The sequence below is a fragment of the Etheostoma spectabile genome, chromosome 11 (assembly GCF_008692095.1).
Source record: "Etheostoma spectabile isolate EspeVRDwgs_2016 chromosome 11, UIUC_Espe_1.0, whole genome shotgun sequence".
In the NCBI taxonomy this organism is placed as follows: Eukaryota; Metazoa; Chordata; class Actinopteri; order Perciformes; family Percidae; genus Etheostoma; species Etheostoma spectabile.
Window position 1 is genome coordinate 8,937,365 of NC_045743.1, and position 20,336 is coordinate 8,957,700.

At 39.0% G+C, this 20,336-nt stretch overlaps 1 protein-coding gene across 1 annotated transcript; it reads left to right on the forward strand.

The window, feature by feature from the left end:
• The first annotated feature begins 512 nt into the window (after positions 1–512).
• tlk1a (tousled-like kinase 1a) lies at positions 513–20,201 on the forward strand. Its single transcript, XM_032528938.1, is given in 24 exon segments — positions 513–781; positions 783–815; positions 817–859; positions 5,936–6,057; positions 6,172–6,243; positions 6,925–6,963; positions 7,338–7,413; positions 7,494–7,537; positions 7,757–7,852; positions 7,941–8,027; positions 8,117–8,209; positions 8,430–8,540; positions 10,772–10,908; positions 12,542–12,730; positions 12,924–12,990; positions 13,529–13,626; positions 14,407–14,488; positions 14,593–14,684; positions 14,894–14,983; positions 15,076–15,245; positions 18,085–18,220; positions 18,692–18,803; positions 18,885–18,992; positions 19,115–20,201. Coding segments are annotated over 24 exon segments (2,310 nt in total). The 5' UTR covers positions 513–739; the 3' UTR covers positions 19,286–20,201.
• Positions 20,202–20,336: the final 135 nt, after the last annotated feature.

The window sequence follows — 20,336 nt, forward strand, 5'->3', positions numbered from 1 at the left end:
CTATAGTTTTGCATGATAAACAAAAATCATGACAAGTCAGAATTCTGACAAATCAAGCATTTGACTTACTAAATCCATACTTTGAGATATGTCCAGCTTTTGACTTAATAGTTCAAATAGTTCAAACTGATGTACTAAATTGTAAATTAGGTAAAAGAATTATGACATATTTCAGTTATCTCAGAATTTTATACTTTTTTTGGCTGAAATGGGCATCCGCAATCTTTTGATATCGTCTAGCAATTATTTAATTAATTTAAAGTTAAACGTCTGATATTTACAATTATTTAAACTTTAAACATTGTAATTTACAGTAATTTTTCCACCAGTCTACAACGTGTACACATCATGTGGTAACCGGTATGCATGTGTCCAGTGTATCATTTAAAGGTAGTCTTTATGTCTGGACTGTTTTCTTCATGTTTTTATTGACGCTGAGAAAATTATATTACCCTCGCGATAAGAATTTTGCACACGACATAGTTATCTATGGCACACGATGCATGACGTTTCATAGGCAACAACCACTTGAAGACGAGAGGTGGCCCTCGAGCCAGGACGCACTGCTGAGGTGTAGGAGGTTTGTACCCTAAAAACAGATAATAATTAGACACTTTCACTTAGTGGTAGTCGCCGTGTCCATCTAAAAACAGCAGTTGTATATCAGTTGGTTAATTTCACAGCCTGTGTTTAAGATTTACTGTGTGCGCTGCAGTACGAACATACAAAAAGTATCTTGATGAGTGTCCAAAGTATTGGAAGTTTGGAGGGGACGCCATCTTTGGTCCCAGCTCTCCACGTCCCCAACACGGACCGTGTTTTCAGCAATATACCACGGCAGTGGTGAAGGCACAGGAAGGTTTGTTAAACGTATTAAGACGTGCATGTCTTTTCTACCTGGCGGTTTAGGTCATTATTATGTAGAACGAAAGAAAATCGAATTAAAACAACCACGCAAATCTTGGTGGCGACACCAGCTTCCTAGCTAACGTTACACTAACGAGTCGGCTCCAAAGTCAATTGAGCCTGTTTGGCTAGCTAGAAACGTTAGCACTGAAGACAGGACAGTCTTGGCTATGCCAGTGCAATAACGTTAACCCTAAAACAACGTGCTCAATATCGATAAACCTTTGCGAGAACAGAAAGCTTAGCTACTGCTGTAACGTTAGTCGGCACATCCTTTAAGCATGCTGCTGTTATAGCAGTAACGTTAAACACTAGTCAAGTTACAGATGGATGGAAACTGGATCAGTTAATGCAAGAAGATAAGTCAAACGTTTTTTGAAGATGGTTAACGTAATATCACCGGATAAGTTAGGTGGGCATCGCACTGTGTTTGTGTGTAGACTGGTGTTTCCCTACCAACAGTGGTCATAATATCTGTGCATGTGTATTGATTAAAAGTTAATCATCTTAACGGTGCAGAAAGGTCTTAGATCGGTTTTAAACATGACGGTCGGTATCTAACATTAAGTGTAGTCATTGTCTTTAAATTAGCCCTTTGCTAGAGATGCTGCTGCACTGGATGGTACGTAAGTTAGCCTTGTTTGGCCTGTTAGTATTAGCCTACTTACTTAGAGTAAAGACCATCATCTAACGCTAGATGCCCCTACAAAAACGAGGGACACCCATGGGATTCATGCTGTTTTTGGGCAGTGCAGCATGCTAATCCACACACACAATCCGATAACGTTAACTTCTGCTAATTTGACCATTTTTGTTGACCCAATGTAGTTGTGACTTATTTCAATTACGCCTTCTTGCACCCTCTGTAGTTTTCACTGAATACTGAAAAGATGGAAGAATTTTACTTAGCTTTGGACATTAAGGAATCTTCTCATTGTATTAGCATTATCAGTCTTACATGCATTATGTACATTATTCAATGGATAGCTATATGGTTATAGAAAATTGGGAGACTGTTGTCTGTGTTTTGTTTTTAAATTGTCAATGAGTGAACCTAGGTGGAAGTAATCCAACTCAGTCTATGCCAGAGAGGTTTTGGACTTTCCAAGGGTCTGCCATTAAACAGGTGGTCACTCTGCTGAGCAGCACAGGGTTAAATGGCATCCACAGCAAGAGTTAAAAGGGTTCAACCACATGTTCCTGCAGGGGCTTGAATGTAGATAATAGTTATGCACTGAGGCATTCATGTTTGAAACAAAGGGACATCCTATAACATCTGATATGTTATGATGTGAAACTGGCATAAAACTGGGGGGAAAGTGAGATATGGTTATGGAGCCTCTCAGCTAGACCAAGATTGTTATGAAAAGTAGCAGAGAAGTTTTAAAGCTAGACTTCTAAAAGTATCTTTTGCATTGGTCAATTAAATGCCTAGAACAATTGCTTCTTGTGAATATTGCAATGAATGATAAAACTGAAAACACTGATCATACCAATCATGTATTCACTACATGAGTTGTACTTGTGTAAAAAGGTACAAAGTGGGCTGTTAAATAAAATGGTTGCAAATTAAGTGAGAAAACCTATGTATGTATGTATGTATGTATTGGTAATTACAGGGCTAAATATTTAGAACCATTGTATATACTCAAAATGCAAATTAGACTTGCTCGTTCGTTTTTCTAGTTGTACAGAAAAGATGATTTTTTTTTTGCAAAATAGACTGCAAATTTGAATAGAAGCCACAGACCCATTGTCTTTGTAATAATCAGACAATATGTCAGTTTTCTTTTACTATACTCTTTATTAGGAAGAAAAAATTGACCTGTTGCCAGATTGTTACTAAGGTTTGTCCTATTAACATTTTTTTTAACCTACTTAAGTGTCTCTTAGCATGGGAGGGTAGTGACTGTTAATGTGATCTTGGATGTTATCTGGAAAAAGTGAGCTGGCAAAAATTTGTTGAAATAGTCAAACTCCTTCTGTTTCTGGTGGATGACAAACAAGAGAAGGTTAATATAAACAATTTAGGTTGGCAGTCAAGCAAAAACGTCTTAATACAGGGAAATGTCTTTCAGTGAACCACATTATTATTTTAAGTTATAACTTTCATGGAGATTTTATTATGATGCATGTTTGTTTTGAAACAATTATATGCATCTGATAATTGAATATCAAGCACTGAATTTGGCCTACATTTCCTTTGCTTCCGTGCTGCTAGAGCTGACACTTCCATTTCCCTGCAATACAACATATGGTTTACAGAGTAGGATGGTAAATCAAAACTGTATCACTAAATCTGGCACATTAACAGTAATCGCAAGATTTGGCATCAAATTGTATCCCATATAGCACAGTTTAGGTTAAAACTGAAGACAGACTCATAACCAGCAAGTCAGTCAAGCAAACATTCAATCAAAAAGTCCTAAAATGTATGTTAAATTTATCCAAAACTAGCACCATGGTGGTTATTTAAAAAGGAGGGTGATGTTTGAATTCTCATTGTATAAGTTGGTGGGTTATTGCTTGCAAGCTGGAGCCAGATACAAGCCTTTTATTAGTATTATTTAATAATAATAATTTTGTTATAATTATAATAAACACACTGGTAATAAAAATAGGCTATTCATTTTTTTGTTCAAGAACTTATTTAAATATTTACAATGATTTACTATATTTTGCAACTGGTTTTGTGGATGGTATTGGTTTACTGACTGGAGGTGATTTAGATGTATAACAACGTATAATATCTATTATAATCATGTGAGCCATTTATTTGCTTTTTTTGGACACCTACTGGATCATCTGCTGATCTGGAATATAGTCTCGTATTAATTAGTGAGATGACTGTATACCTGTCACGGTGCATTTTTCTAGTGGGTTCATGTTGCACACTGAAGTGCTTGCTGTAATGTTGGCCTATAACCTAAAAGTGGACAGTGTTTTTGTGGATGTAATGAATGGCTTTTTCAGTCAGCTATTCTTGCTAAGGTTTTATTTGCATACTGTACGTCAACAAAGAAGTTAAAAGTACACTAGTAGTATTTGACTTTTTCTACTTATTAAGGAACACTGTTGTTTTTTATATAAATAAAAGTGTAATTAAATGAGCTATTTGGACAACCGTGCGTGCGTGCGTGCGTGCGTGCGTGCGTGTGTGTGTGTGTGTGCGCGCTATTAAATGGTATCGGAGCATGTCTTCTCTAGACTGCTAGTTTGCTGCTGTCATAGTTGATTGGTGTGTGGCTTTAAATGGATGGTAAGAGTTAGCATTTTTATCTATTGGTGCACATTCATTAAGTAATCTTTGTCTGACCACAAGGATGCCCTACTCCCAGCTACTTGGATTTTGTAGTTATTATTAGGAAATATTTCTCAGTGTGTTATGTTCTCCATTTAAATTGATTTCTACGTAGATATAAAATGATTGTCTCCATTAAATCACAAGTTTAGTGGGCAGACCCCTCTGAGTCAGCAGCAACACTAAAGCCCAGGGAGCTCACATAAGGAGCAGAGTTTTCATCAGTACCTAGCAGTTGAAACATTGCTCTTGGACTCTCAGGATAATAGTATTTGTGGCATATAGATGCCTGTTTCTTCTGGATGTTTACTGTGCATTTTGAGTTATCATAGATTTCTATGGTGACATTATTATTATTTATTTTTTTAGTGTTAAGCTGTGCCCTAGATCTAAGGCATGTACTACGAAGCAAGAGTTGGCGTTAATGAGGTAACTTCAGGTTCAACCCAGGGTTTTGTGTATCACGATGATGGATCACTTGGGAGCAGGTTATGTTAAGGATTAGAGATCAACCGGTGTAAAAGCATCGCCTACCGACCAATTAATACCATCGATTTGATGACAGCGTCACCGTTCCTAGAAGATCCACTGGAGCTAGGTGCGCGGAGAAAGAGAGAGGTGCGCGCATAAAAGTTGAAACATTTAGACAACCCCGTAACACGATCGCTTACCACTGCCAGGGTTGCAACTGTAATAATAGGCTAAAGTAATGACCGTTATGGAAAGAACAAGTGTAGTTATGGTCAGCTCCTGTACCTGACTGATGGGGAAGTGATATTGATAAGTGTTGTGAGTTAAGCATTTACATCATCTGCTGTTTTTTTTGCCAGCTTTCCTTCCTGTTTTAGAAAGCAGCGACTGTGTCTGTGTTTTTCATATTTATGTAGAATTATAGTTTGCTGTTCTTATTTAAAATATGTGGCTCTGGTAAATGTTTGTGATTGGACATTCTGTGTAAACATCGTCTCTTTTATGTGAACGCGCCTGTCGCTGGATTAGGAAACCCTGCGTTAATTGAACAAGTTTGTAGAAGCCATGCAGATGGGTTTCCTCCAAGCCACACGGGGCAATGTATTGCATTGTTTTGCCAAGGTTGGCCTTGGGTAATTTAAGTTCCTGTATTGATGCAAACAGGTGTTAATTGAAAAAGAGGAGCAACCAATTTTTAACTGCTCGGATTATGTTATGGTTTTTGGACTTAATTTGAGTTAAGTCGATGCTGTAAGGCAACAGAAAGTAAATGCCACAAATGCAATCTATTGGAAGGGACTGGACATTGTTATTGTGAGTACACGTTAGAAACAATAATCTAAATTGGCAACCAGTAGTGGCTAATAAGTAGTGGACATATTCACTACATAGTTGTTAACCACCTTCGTGACACAGCTTATGCAGGACTGCGATTGTTAGGTTAGGTGAAGCTGGGTAACTGAAATAAATCCAGGGCATGTTGATCTTGATTCGTAGTACAGGCCTCTGGTTGTGATAACCGGAGTAAACATTAGAAAAGAAAATCTTGCTTAACTCCTCAGTACTTCACAGTGAAACCTGTCTTTGACATGCCTCGATGGGTTATGGGTCTTGGCCTATATTTTTGGACTAAAATAATAATTACCCCTATATTACAACTCTGCGCCATCTGCTCTTGAGTGGGTGCATTTAAAGGCTTCAATTAAGTTTATTCTTGAATAACTGAGACCTACTGTGAATTGCTGCTAATCTTCCCAGGCACCATGGAGGAGCTGCACAGCCTGGACCCCCGGAGACAGGAGCTGCTGGAGGCACGCTTTATGGGCGGGGTCAGCGGCAGCACAGGGGGCAGCACTGGCAGCACAAGCGGAGGAACCAAAGTGAGTGAATATTTAGCTGTGTCAGTTTGTACATAGTAATTGGTCAAAATACAGTTTTAATTGTCCACATCTCAACTTAAAATCTTTTTTTTTTTTTTTCTCTCTCTCTCCAAGGGTTTGACCAATAATGAATGTTCAAATCACAGTTTTGGAAGCCTGGGATCCTCAAGCGACAAGGAGTCAGAGGTACACTAACCTATTGGCACATACTAGTGACAAATCATTATTGTAAACAAGTTAGGTGATTATATAAGTAAATATGTTCTTGCATAAGAATGGAGCCCAAGTATTAAGTGACAATGGCTTACCAGATCAGATTTCTTTTTTTTAGCTGGACAGTAGACCAGCATGTTTAGGGTTGTATGTATCGTAAAATACCTGAGTCCTAGTGTGACTAAGTTGTATATATGATGTCTGCTTGCTCCATAACAGTTTTGTTTTTCAGTATTGCTGCTGTTTGTCTTAATGCCCTTTAAGGCTACAATAACCTATTTCAGCAGCATTTTTTAGCATTTTTGATCTTAACCTGTACACACTGCTATTTATACATAACTGGAAACTCTGGTTGCTCAGCACTCCCTTGTGACATTGTTCCTAATAAGGGACAATTCCAATCACACCAGTCCCTGTTGATTAATGCCGTGGTTGGATTTAGTGGTCATAAAGTGTGTGGAATAGTAGGCCATGTGATAAGTAATCTAGGATTGTGACTTATTTGCTGTTCATTATATCACCCTATAAGAATACTTGTAGACCTTTTTACTGACCTTTCTCTGTCTTGTTTCTACTAACAGAATCTGCTGGTTATACCCAGTTGGTGCTCCATTTTATGTATGTCTAAAAAATCTTGCCTTTCTCACTTAATAGGGGTCAGATGTGAAAAGAAGTGGTTCTCCTGCTTATTCGGTAGGTATATGATGAAATCTTAAAAATAAAAGTTATTCTGATAAGAGCTGTTTATCTTCCACCACTGTGGTTATAAAGAGCAGTTGCATGAGTCATAGTGAAATCTGTTATTGTTACAGCTAAAATATGTCATGGTAATTTTCAGTAGTACTTTGTATTGCAGTCATTTAATTAAATGTTGAAATAAATGCTTTGGTTTGTCAACTTGATAAGAAAAACATTTTTATTTTGTATAGACTGTTCCCACAGGTAGCTTCAGACAACCACATTGTTGTGATGCTGTTACAGCAGCAGCAAGTCTAAAGGTCAAAACAGCCCTTTTGTGTAGTAAGTGTTTAAAAAACAAACATTGTTCAACAAAATTTATCTTTCAGACTCCAGAGAAGAAACAGTCAGAAACAGCCAGAGGCAGAAAAAGGAAACCTGAGATCCAATCAGAGAGCAGCCAAGGTGTTAAACTGGTTACATTTTCACTTTTGCTACACAATTTCTGACATACTTTAATAAATAACATTCTTTTCCTTTCACAGGGAAATCAATTGTGCGAGGACCCAAAATAAGTGATTATTTTGATGTAAGTTTTCAGGTTGTTTTTTTTGTCTTTTGTCAGTGGTTTCAAACATTGAAAGCAAGTGTTGAGTGAATGTGTGCTACATTAGACTTTCAACCACTGAGGCATAATCCATTTCCTGTCTCCAAAATAACAGTACTGTGATAGAAAAAGAGCCACTATTGGCTTTGCTTATATTAAATGTTTGGCAGTGATATCAACTTTCTTCTCTTAACCTTGTAGTTCCAGGGAGGAAATGGGTCCAGTCCTGTGAGAGGTCTCCCACAAGTGATTCGTTCACCCCAGAACTCACATTCCCACTCCGCTCAGGGTATTGCTGTAAGTTACACAAAAACTTGCATTCAAAATCTCTTGCTGCTCCGTTTGATGTTGCCCTGTCATCAAATAAATGCACCTTCTGTTGCAGGTTAGACAAAATAGCTCCTCTCCTACAGGTCTGTCTTTTGGGGACCACATGACTCATCCAAAGCAACTAGCAGTCAAATTTGTTCAGGTGAGGGCACAACCAGCTCTTTATTGTTGTAATGGGTTTGAAGTTTCTGGACAAGTTTTAAACAACTTCTTTTGTTGTATTTATTCTAGACTGACCTCACAGTGTTGAAGTTAGCTGCCCTTGAAAGCACTAAGAATCTAGACCTTGAGAAGAAGGAAGGCAGAATAGACGATTTGCTAAGGGTAAGGAGAAGATCTTACTCTGTTTAATCGCAGGAAGACTCGAGTGTGATGTGACTTTTAACACAAGTTGGACAATGTTCTACAAAAGATTAGACGGACCTTAATTTGTCTGTCAACATTATAAGCAGTATTTTTAATATTTAAAATGATTGGTGGAATGGGAGAATAATATAATTTGTCCAGTTACTGATACCGTTTTTTTTTTTGTCTGCTTTTGTAGGCAAACTGTGATCTCAGGAGACAGATAGACGAACAACAAAAATTACTTGAAAAGTACAAGGAACGCTTGAATAAATGCATCACAATGAGCAAGAAGTTGCTCATAGAAAAGGTAAATTAATTATTTTTCTTAACCCTTTTTATAAACATAATTAGGGATGTCACAAGAACCAATACCAAGTCAATGCCAAAATTCAGAACATATGCTGGTACTCATTTTCCCATAGTGCCAAAGGTATTGGCTGTACTGGGGATGCTATTCTTCCGGACCTAAGGGGGACAGCATATTTGCATGTTCTAGTGTTCTAGTCTGCCGCTAAATGCTAAAGAACTTCAATCAGCACAGAATAGCTCGACTTGACTGCAGTAGCCTCTGGCTTTACAGTACATCTGCAACAACAGCTTTCACAAGTTTGCCTGGTACTTCCAAACCACAAGTAAGTCTGTCTTTCTGCTGTTGTTTTTTCACATGGAGCCTAATGTTAACGCTAGCTGACATTAGCGCTTTTTCCAGCCAGCGGACCTCAGCATGACGTCAGTTAACTTTAATCAGCCCAGTTCAATGTGAAAAAACAATGTTAGAGAGAATCAGACTTAGCTTAACATACTTGCCGTTTGAGTTCTAGGTGAACTCATGGAAGATAAGAAACGCAAAATTTTACCTGCATTGGTATCAAATTCTAAATTTTTGGTTGCATGACATCCCTACTCAACATATACTGTATGTCTGTAGCACCCCATGCAAATCTACAGTGGGGCTCTAAAGTTTGGGCACCCCAGGTAAAAAATTGTATTAATGTGCATAAAGAAGCCAAGAAAAGATGGAAAAATCTCCAAAAGGCATCAAATGACAGATTAGACATTATATGTCATATGTCACAAAAAGTTAGATTTTATTTCCATCATTTACACTTTGGAAATAAAAGAAAACAAAAAAATGGGGTTTGCAAAAGTTTGGGCACCCTGCAGAGTTTATAGCATGCACCGCCCCCTTTGGAAAGCTGAGACCTGTTATGGATTGTTCTCAGTCATCGTCTGGAAAGACCAGGTGATGTCCATCTTAAGGTTTTAAATGCCCAGACTCATCTCACCTTGCCCTAACCATCAGCACCATGGGTTCTTCTAAGCAGTTGTCTAGAAAACTGAAACTGAAAATAGTTGACGCTCACCAAGCAGGAGAAGGCTATAAGAAGATGGCAAAGCGTTTTCAGATGCCAATATCCTCTGTTCAGAATGTAATTAAGAAATGGCAGTCATCAGGAACAGTGGACGTTAAAGCAAGATCTGGAAGACCAAGAAAAATATCAGACAGAACAGCTCGCAGGATTGTGAGAAAAGCAAGTCAAAACCCACGTTCAAGAAAGAAAGACCTGGCAGACACTAGAGTTATGGTACACCATTCCACTATAAAGTGATACTCGTACAAATATGGTCTTCATGGGAGAGTCATCAGAAGAAAACCTCTTCTACGTCCTAACCACAAAAATCAGCGTTGGAAGTTTGCAAATGAACATATAGACAAGCCTGATGCATTGTGGAAACAAGTTCTGTGCACCAATGAGGTTTAAATAGAACTTAATATCCGGAATGAGCAAAGGTACGTTTGGAGAAGAAAGGGCACAGAATTTAATGAAAAGAACCTCTGTCCAACTGTTAAGCATGGGGGTGAATCAATCATGCTTTGGGGTTATATTGCAGCCAGTGGCACAGGGAACATTTTACGAGTAGAAAGAAAAATGGATTCAATAAACTTTCAGCAAATTTTGGACGCTAACTTGATGCCATCTGTGAAAAAGCTGAAGTTAAAGAGAGGATGGCTTCTACAAATGGATAATGATCCTAAACACACCTCAAAATTTGGATTCCATCAAGAGGCGTAAACTGAAGGTTTTGCCATGGCCTTCACAATCTGCTGACTGCAACATAATTGAAGATCTATGGATTAAAAGAGCAGTGTGTGACAGAAATCTTAAAGAACTGGAAGACTTTTGGAAGGAAGAATGAGCAAAGATACCTCAAACAAGACTTGAAAGACTTGGCTGGCTACAAGAAGAGTTTCCAAGCTGTGATATTTGCCAAAGGGGGCAGTACAAGGTATTAACTCTACAGGGTGCCCAAACTTTTGCAGACGTCTTTTTTATGTTTTCTGTTATTTTGAAAGCGTAATTGATGGAAATAAAATCTAAATTTTTGTGACATATTAAACAAATGTCTAATCTGTTATTTGATGCCTTTTGGAGATTTTTCCATCTTTTCTTGGCTTCTTTATGCACATTAATACAAATTTTTACCTGGGGTGCCCAAACTTTTGAGCCCCACTATATATTTTGTATTGTTCTTCAGAGCACCCAGGAGAAGCAGGCCTGTCGGGAGAAAAGCATGCAGGATAGACTTCGTTTAGGCCATTTCACTACAGTGAGACATGGAGCAACATTCACAGAACAGTGGACTGATGGCTATGCCTTCCAGAACCTTGTAAAGTAAGAAGCTTTTAGTGAAATTATGTCTTATTGATCATGTTATTTTCTAGTTGTTTTACACACTTGTTTATTAGTTTATTTTTAGTTATCCTTATAGAAACACACTTTTTCAGAAACATTCTTGTTACAGTGAAGCACAATTTTATACCTCTGTGCAGATTGATTGCATGAAATGGCGTATGTATGACTCGGCAATTCGTATGCCATTATTGCCGTGTTATCTAGATGCATACTCGGTTTTTATCGTGTTTTATCAACGTTGTTTGGCCTCTATTGACTTACATTACTTTGCTATAACGTGTGAATGTACGCCGTAGTGATTAGTATGAAAGAGCGAAAATGTACGTGTTGAGGTTGGTCGGGGTGGTAGATAGGTAAAACACCGGACTTTCACTCAGGAGACCAGGGATCTGGTCCTGCGTGTCACGTGTCCTAAACTCAACCGTTTTTTTTGTTGTTGTTTTTCTTTCCCTAAAGCCAACCCCGTTCTTTTTTTCTGAACCCAACCGGTTCTTCGTTTCCTAAACCCAATGTGTCATTTTTTTTCCTAAACTCAACCATCACTTTCTTCTTGCGATAAGACTGCAAGTGGTGTGTACGCCAGCTGTATACAGCGTAGACATACATGCAGTTAGCTCAAAATGCAGACAGATAACATGCCACTTGGCTTGAGGAAGTCGGCGTGTATGTTTATTCAAAGTCATGTTGGCCGGCAACAGGTGGAAACATTCCCTCAGGGGAATGTCTTCAAATTTGGCCCAAATGTCAACTTGGACTGAAGTATGAACTGATTTGATTTTGGTGGTCAAAGGTAGGGCTGGGCAACATAGAGAAAATCAAATATCACAATATTCTTGACCAAATACCTTGATGTCTATTACAACAATATTGTATGGTTGACTATTGGTGCTTTAACAAAAGGTTATTTACACAATGAGATTTTTATAAATTCTCTATTCTCTAGAAATGATTTAATGACTTAGTAAAGGTAAATAATAGAATAGCTAGAACAGTCTGGTAAGTTCAGAAAATTACATCACTTTACTGTAATGCAGCCTGTTAAACCAAGGAAAGACAACATTTACCATATTACGATATATCCAAAATCTAAGACGATATCTAGTCTTATATTGTGATATCGATACAACATTGATATATTACCTTGCCCTCGTCAAAGGTCAAGGTCACTGTGACCTCCCAAAATTTTCACAATGTTGTCCTAATAAAATATAAAATTAAGTACTGGTATTTTATATCCAAAAGGTCAACTTCACTGTGACAAGATAATGCTCTGAAAAAAAACACTTTTCTGGCCATTATTCAAAGCCATACTCTTACACGGAAGGGGAGACATTTGTTCAGATACTAAATTGGTGACATTAATTTTGGGTGCCCACCTTAAAACTGGCGATTGTATAGATCTTCTGTGTTGCAGGGTTAAAGATGTGCGTGAAGCATCAATGTTTTGCAGTAAAAACACTTTTTTTATTTAAATGCCTACACAGTCTTCTACATAATATAATATTTTGTAAGTCTGGACAGACATGGATGTAAACTGCAAACGTATGGGAGCATGGGTATGGAATTCGTAACCAATCTTGTCTAACAAAAAAACCCTGCTTTCCACTTGCAGACAGCAAGAGTGGATAAACCAACAGAGAGAGGACATTGAGAGGCAGAGAAAACTTTTAGCCAAGAGGAAACCTCCATCGTCCAGCAGCTCCCAAACCCCAACTACAAACTTGGAGCCAAAGCAACGCAAAACCAAGGCAGTGAATGGAGCAGAAAGTGATCCCTTTCTAAAACCCAACCTACCTCAACTGTAAGTTTAGTCCTAGAGTTGATTTATTGAGTGTTGTTTTGGCTTATTATTTTGCATAGTCTTCTGTTGTAGGTTGCAAGTGTAACAGTACTGTATGCACAGAAAGTAAAACTGAATGTAGTATTCAAAGTAAACATGTAGATGCTATTAACGAAAATAATTTTTTTTTTCTTATCTCTCTCATCCTGGAAAGGCTGACATTAGCAGAGTACCATGAACAGGAAGAGATCTTTAAACTGCGTCTTGGACATCTCAAGAAGGTTTGCCAATGCTGAACCTGCAGCAACAACTTATTAAAAACATTTGTTTTAGTTTTTCTGGGGGGGGGAATTTGTCTTTCTGTGCAGTACAGACACATTACCTTATGTAATATTATTATAATTATTATTTTCAAGTTACTCAATTTATCCAGGGGCCAGTGTAGAACAAGGATGCTTTTTACACCGTTTTTTTTTTTATAAACCTAATTGGATTCATTATCTTCTTACATATGCATATTCATAGGAAATCTTTGTTTTCAATATGAACATAAAGAACATATTCAGCCTGATTCTTTTACTTCTTGAGTTGAACCACTGTTCCTTTGTTTGAATCACCCTATAGTTCGACGTTTTCATTGTTTTCCCAATGAATAGGCACAGGCAGCCCATGACAGACTGCACTAAGTCAACCGTTAATATTTAACACAGAACTAGTCAGCTGTGTGCAAGTAGGTTTTGATGCGCTCCTCTTCTTGTAGTCAGAGTTCTGAAGTCCCTTCTGTGCATTTGTGTGTTTGTGTGCATGAATCATTTATAGGAAGAAGCTGAGATCCAGGCAGAGCTTGAACGTCTGGAGAGAGTGCGCAACCTTCACATTCGAGAGCTGAAGAGAATAAATAATGAAGACAGCTCACAGTGAGTCTGAATCAATTTCTTTGACAGTTACTGTATTGACATTGGAGCATGATGTTCACAAAAGGCCAGTATCTTCATCCATAGTGGTGATTAGGGTTGGGTATAGCTTTTTTTTTTTTTTTTTTTTAAACCTGTGCTAAAACGATACTTGAAGAAAAAAGGAAGAGATCAAAATGATTGTCGCCGACATAAAAAACAACAACCAGATGGTCAAAATTAAATGATTTATTACAAATGTAAATGACCACTAGATGGGAAAAGGGTATTCTACAACAACTTTAAATGCACGGAAAGGCACCATCTGTGTTTTTCCAACAACAGCAGCTGCAAACTGTTGTACATCCTGGTGTTGGAATCCCCTACTTTGAAATACAGTCACACTTTACACGTGTAGCTGTAAGCATTATAACCGTATTTAAGCCAGCTTCTAGCTAACGTTAATGTTACCTGCTGCCAAGTGTAATGTTAACATGCGTCTAATGCAGCGATGCTTCTGTCGCCTCTAACGTCGTATCAGAGACCAGCACCGACATTTAAGTGGCCCCGAAATGAGGCCCCTAAATCCGCGTTGCTCTTTGGTCCAGCTGATACCGGTTGTCTTGGTACCCGACCCTAGTGATGATATTAAGTAACTGTTCACTGCATGAAGCTTTCTCGTCTTTTTCTACATTGGTCATGTACTGGCACAGCAAAGCTAATGTTGAAGAATTGGTCAGTGACACATACTGTAGGTATACATGTTATGTTGATTGTCTTCTGTGTTGTTTTTTCCATCCAAAGATTCAAAGATCACCCAACGTTGAATGAACGCTATCTGCTACTACACCTTCTAGGAAGAGGGGGCTTTAGTGAAGTTTACAAGGTTAGTCATTAAATGTTAATGTCATAGGTGTCAAAGTGAAATAATATTCTTAGCAGGTGTTGCTTTTCAAGTATAAGCCAACTTTTTGTGCATATGTTCTGCAGGCTTTTGACTTGATTGAGCAACGATATGCTGCTGTGAAAATCCACCAACTTAACAAGAACTGGAGAGATGAAAAAAAGGAGAACTATCACAAGTATGATGGCCCATGTGAAAATATGTAACCTCACCTGCAGTGTACTGTAATTAGTGCTTCAAATGTTGTGACATACTTCAACAAACTGTTCTGATATCCTTTACTTATTCCTCCATAAGCCTAAATGCCAGGCTGTCAGTGCGGGTGCAGTACTTTGTACTGTCATGCTTTGGTTCGTAATAGAAGCACAATTACCTTTCTCTCCACAGACATGCATGTCGAGAGTACAGAATACACAAGGAGCTGGACCACCCCCGAATCGTGAAACTTTACGATTACTTCTCACTGGACACGGACACGTTAGTGCACTTTTCCTTTCCAGCACTTTTCAGTTTATGTTATATGTGGGCCGTAATTCTTAAAAAGTTTTTTTTTTTTTACCATTCACTAGGTTTTGCACTGTCATGGAGTACTGCGAAGGCAACGACTTGGATTTCTACTTGAAACAGCATAAGCTAATGTCTGAGAAGGAAGCACGATCTATAGTCATGCAGATTGTAAACGCACTAAGATACCTGAATGAAATCAAACCCCCTATCATCCATTACGATCTTAAACCAGGTAAGCACACCTAATTGGACAACTGATGACTCTCATCCTGTCAATTCAACAAAATATAAGTTACTATACATTAATCCAATTCTGAGACTTGGCCCCTGTACCCCAGCCCTCTTCATTGCTTTCCCCCCTAACTTCTCCTAATCCCCCTTGACCCTCACCCCACCCCTTAAAAGTATCCTGTGCAAAGGGCTGAACTCCAAGCAGAATAAACTGAATTAAGGGATGTGACAAAAGGTGTATGGCACATATTGCAACTCTTACATTATGGTGCAGTAATAATAGAATGCGTTTACTGTCATTGTACATTATAGATAAATTAGCTGTGCATCTCCTAAGAAAGAAGTGGCATTTTGTACATTGGCTCCAATGACATAGTCTGAAAAATGGTGAATCAGCAATATGTTAAGGATCATTTGTACATTTTAAAAGAGGTCAAACCGGAAAATAAATTGTAACAAAATACATGTGCAGCTGGAAAGAGTTATAGGAAAGCATGAGTATTCACCTGTGGCCTTGGGCAGCACCAGTGCTCTTTCTCTGCAGATTGTCCTCCAGGTCTTAGCCAAAAATTCAGATAGTTGACATGAGACAACCAGTGCTGCGTCTGACAACTTTATTGATCCCCCGAAGGGAAACTCTGTGTTGCAGTTGCACAAATAGTATAAATATCAGCGTAGAAATATAAATAAAGAAATTTAAGGAGTGTGGATATGTACGGTATTTACATAGTAAAAAGAAATAGTATTATACATTATTTACATGATTAAGGAATTGCAATGGTGAAAAGTAGTAATAATAATAATTAATTGTAGTTGTCAGTAGTCATGTCAGGCCAGTGTTATTGCACAAAACAGATAATACAGATAATATTGTCCAGTATCAACCTGTCTGCGTGTCAGAATCTTAGAGAGAGGAGTTATAAAGTTTGATGGCCACAGGCAGGAATGACTTCCTGTGGCGCTCTGGTGCATTTTGGTAAAATGAGTCTATCACTGAAATCCTGTGATTTATCAGCAAGCCATGGAGTGGGTGCGAGACATTGTCCAAGATGGCATGTAGTTTGGGCAGCGTCCTCCTCTCTAACACCACCAACAGAGAGTCCAGATCCACCCCCACGACGTCACTGGCCTTGCGGATCAGTTTGTTGAATCTGTTGGCGTCCGCTACCCTCAGCCTGCTGCCCCAGCATGCAACAGCAAAGAGTATAGCACTGGCCACCACAGACTCATAAAACCTCATCGATCCTCAGCATCGTCCTGCAGATGTTGAAGGACCTCAGCCTCCTCAGAAAATAGAGATGGCTTTGGCCCTTCCTGTAGAAGGCTTGAGTGTTCTTGGCCCAGTCCAGTTTATTGTCCAAGTGCACTCCCAGGTATTTGTAGTCCTCCACAATGTCCATACTGACCCCCTGGATGGAAACAGGGCTCACTGGTGCCTTGGCTCTCCTTATATCCACCACCAGCTCCTTAGTCTTTGTCACGTTGAGCTATAGATGGTTCTGCTCACTCCATGTGACAAAGTCCCCCACCACAGCTCTGTACTCAGCCTCGTCCCCCTCGCTGATACATCCAACCACAACAGAGTCATCAGAAAACTTCTGAAGATGGCAAGACTCTGTGTGGTAGTTGAAGTCTGTGGTGTAGATGGTGAAGAGGAAGGGAGAGAGGACCGTCCCCTGCGGGCCCCCGGTGTTGCTGAATAATGTATACGTCATAGAGACTAAATGGTATATCCATATAGTGGACACATACATGAAAGGGTAACGCCTAAACCACAGCGCCTCCCTCCCTGCGGCTCACGCGTGGTGTCCACACTGACAGCGGTGCTGCGGTTAGACCAAGCTTTCTACACTAAGGCTGCTTTCGTATAGACTGCAGCGGTCCACGGACGTTCTGGCAAAAACACAGGTCCTTCCATTCATTCAGAATGGGATTAGTCTGTGGTGGTGGGGGCCGCAGGGGGAGCTGGAAAAATGCTGCAGCAAAAGGTTGAGACAGATTCAACTTTTGGAGAAGTGTAACTAAACGTCACCCTGTGATAGTCAATCATGTAACCAGCGATCAGTCTTGGCAGTCTGTTTTTTGAGGGGGTGTGAGAGTTTGGTACAGGAAACATCACTGCCTAAAACACTGCAGGTAAAAAATGAAATACAAGCACTTAACTTCTCAGGAGTTCGTCCAACAGCTGACTGTTTCCTGCAACAAGCTTTAGCACAAAGCACAGCTGCTCCTCTTTTTTTTTTTTTCGTTTTGCGTGAAATGAAGGTGCATTCAAGTGCGGTTGGAAAATATCGGAAAACAATAATTGTAATAATAATAAAAACAATAAATGTAAAATATAAAGTTTACTAGGTTTAGGTTTAAACAGCAATAAAGCCCTGAAGGATAACTTCTAACTTGTGCTCTGGCCACAAGAATCCCAAAACACCAACACTGTGCTAATGTTAGCTAAGGACAAACGACAAATCTGCAATATACTTCAGAAATCTTGCCTGACTACTCTGGAAGTTTTTCTGTTTTGTGGCACAACTTTCCAACTGGGATGATTTGGGCCAAGTCATGATGCAAACATGAACAAAAAGTAAAAGTGCCAAGTATTTATCAGTAAAATTAAATGTTTTTGGTATAAACAGTTGACAGGACTCAAACCATTTGATCTCCAGCAGTAAACCAAGGAAAGTGTGATGTTGACGGTTACCACAAACGAACACACCATTCTCTAAGTATAGTAGTGGGATTTTGCCAGTTGACTGTCAGTTATCTAGTTGGCTGAAGCAGTCATCCAATTTATGGTATGCCATTTCTTATTTAGTGCTGACTTCATTTACTCTGATTTTAAGGCAATATTTTGTTGGTGGACGGCACAGCCTGTGGGGAAATAAAAATCACTGACTTTGGTCTATCAAAAATTATGGATGATGACAACTATGGCGTCGATGGGATGGACTTGACATCACAGGGTGCAGGGACTTATTGGTGAGAAGAAATGTCATTTATATATAGTACATCAACACATACAGTATACATGCAGTGTAGCAATACCGCACTATAAAAATATTCCATTATAAGTAAAAGTGCAAATTAACACGTATCAAAATAAAGGTACTGCTTAAGCAAAGTGATCCCTTTCAATGTTGCATTAACCTGTAAGCAGTACTTAATGCTGTAATGGTTTGCAGTGGGGGCAAGTTTAACTTCTGAATGTACAGTGGTAGTTTAGTCTCATATCTTCATATTTTTTAACTTGTTTGGGTTTAAATCTCAACAAATAAAAAGTAACTAGTGAAATTTGTTAAATAGATAGTAGTGGAGTAATATGTACAAAGTGGCATAAATAGAAATGTTCAAGTAAAGGACAAGTGCCAATAAATTGTACTTAATCACTGTATGAAGAGAGTAAATGTGTTGAGTTACTGTCCACTAAATGTTTTTTTTTGTTCTGGTCAGGTACTTACCTCCTGAATGTTTTGTGGTTGGCAAAGAACCTCCAAAGATCTCCAATAAGGTGGATGTGTGGTCTGTGGGCATTATCTTTTTTCAGTGTCTGTATGGAAGGAAGGTAAGAAGGGCAATTCAGATTCTACCCTTTTAATGTTTCTGTAATTCCCTGCATGGTTAAGCACTTCTCCTACTTTTTCAGCCTTTTGGCCACAATCAGTCACAACAGGACATCCTGCAGGAGAACACCATACTGAAAGCTACAGACATTCAGTTTCCTGTCAAGCCTGTTTCCAGTAATGAAGCAAAGGTATGTGAACTTACTTACAAAAGGGATACAGCCATTTAAAAATCTTTCTTTATTATCAAAGAAAAAATATCTTATAACCTGATTGACCTGCAAATCTTTTATACTATTCCTCCCCCTTCCAGGCCTTTATAAGGCGGTGCCTGGCATACAGGAAGGAGGACCGGATCGACGTTCACCAGATGGGAAGTGACCCGTACCTGCTCCCTCACATGCGGAGGTCAAGCTCCTCTGGAAATCTGCAGATGAATGCTGCTGGCTCAGGACCTACCTCCTCCAGTATCCTCTCATACTGACAGCCCTGCTGTGACATTGTACTGTGACAAAAAGGCAAACTGACCAAGTTGCTCCCACGCCTGCAGAGCTTCTCAGAGGCTCTGGCTGGCGGGAGGAGGAATAGCCAGCAACAGCGGGAGCAGGACACTAGTGAGGAGATCTCACCTGGCCTCTTCTGACCTGTGCCAGGCTTCTACTTGTTTACGAGGTCATGATCAATGATGGGACAGTGAGGTGATGTTTTAAAGGACATGGATAAAAGGATCTTTGAGGGTCTGATAAAAGCACTGAAACTGACAAAGTACCTTGAAGAAAATGTAACTGGACACTCTGTTCAGATGTTGCAGATGGATAAAGCCTTAAAGGGCCAAAGGGAGACTTGGCAGCACGCCATTTAGATCGAATAACATGGTGCTGCCAGGGTGCAAATGATTCAGCTGCTAGAAGTTAATTTAGTGTGAGGAGAGGACAGTCATATTTGTGTAGAACTACAAAGATTAGTCTATTAATTTGGCAAAATGTTTTGTTTTATACAAATATTAGGCTTTAATTTGAGTTACTTAGCCATGAGAATGTAATGTGTAGCATACAAGTGGCCTCTAGTGACATGTAGGTTGGGGCCGCATACTTATGTTAAATGCACAAAGTAACCAAATATAGAAAAATTAGTGTATAAAATCCTATGCAGGAATATTAACATTAATTGGAAACTGTATATGCTGTACAGGTATATTTTCAAATTTTGAACTGCAGCAGTAATGTGTACAAAGAGTTAAAATTTCCCCATGCAAAACTAGTTTCCTGGAGTGTTTCATTTTGCTGCTTTGTTGCTCTTACTTGTTTAAGGCCTATATGTTCCACTTTGGGTACAAATTGTACAGTTCTAAGAGTGAATAATAAATGCCAGGAAATCTTTTTCTCATCTAGTGAATGGTACTGTAAAATCAGTCCAAGTTAATATTCATACTCACCTGATGATATAATCTGCCGGCATTTGTCTCCCTTTTCTGAAATGAAGCTGACACTCTGTGGCGTTGTTTGGTACTGCAGTTACAAGGTATAGTATACAAA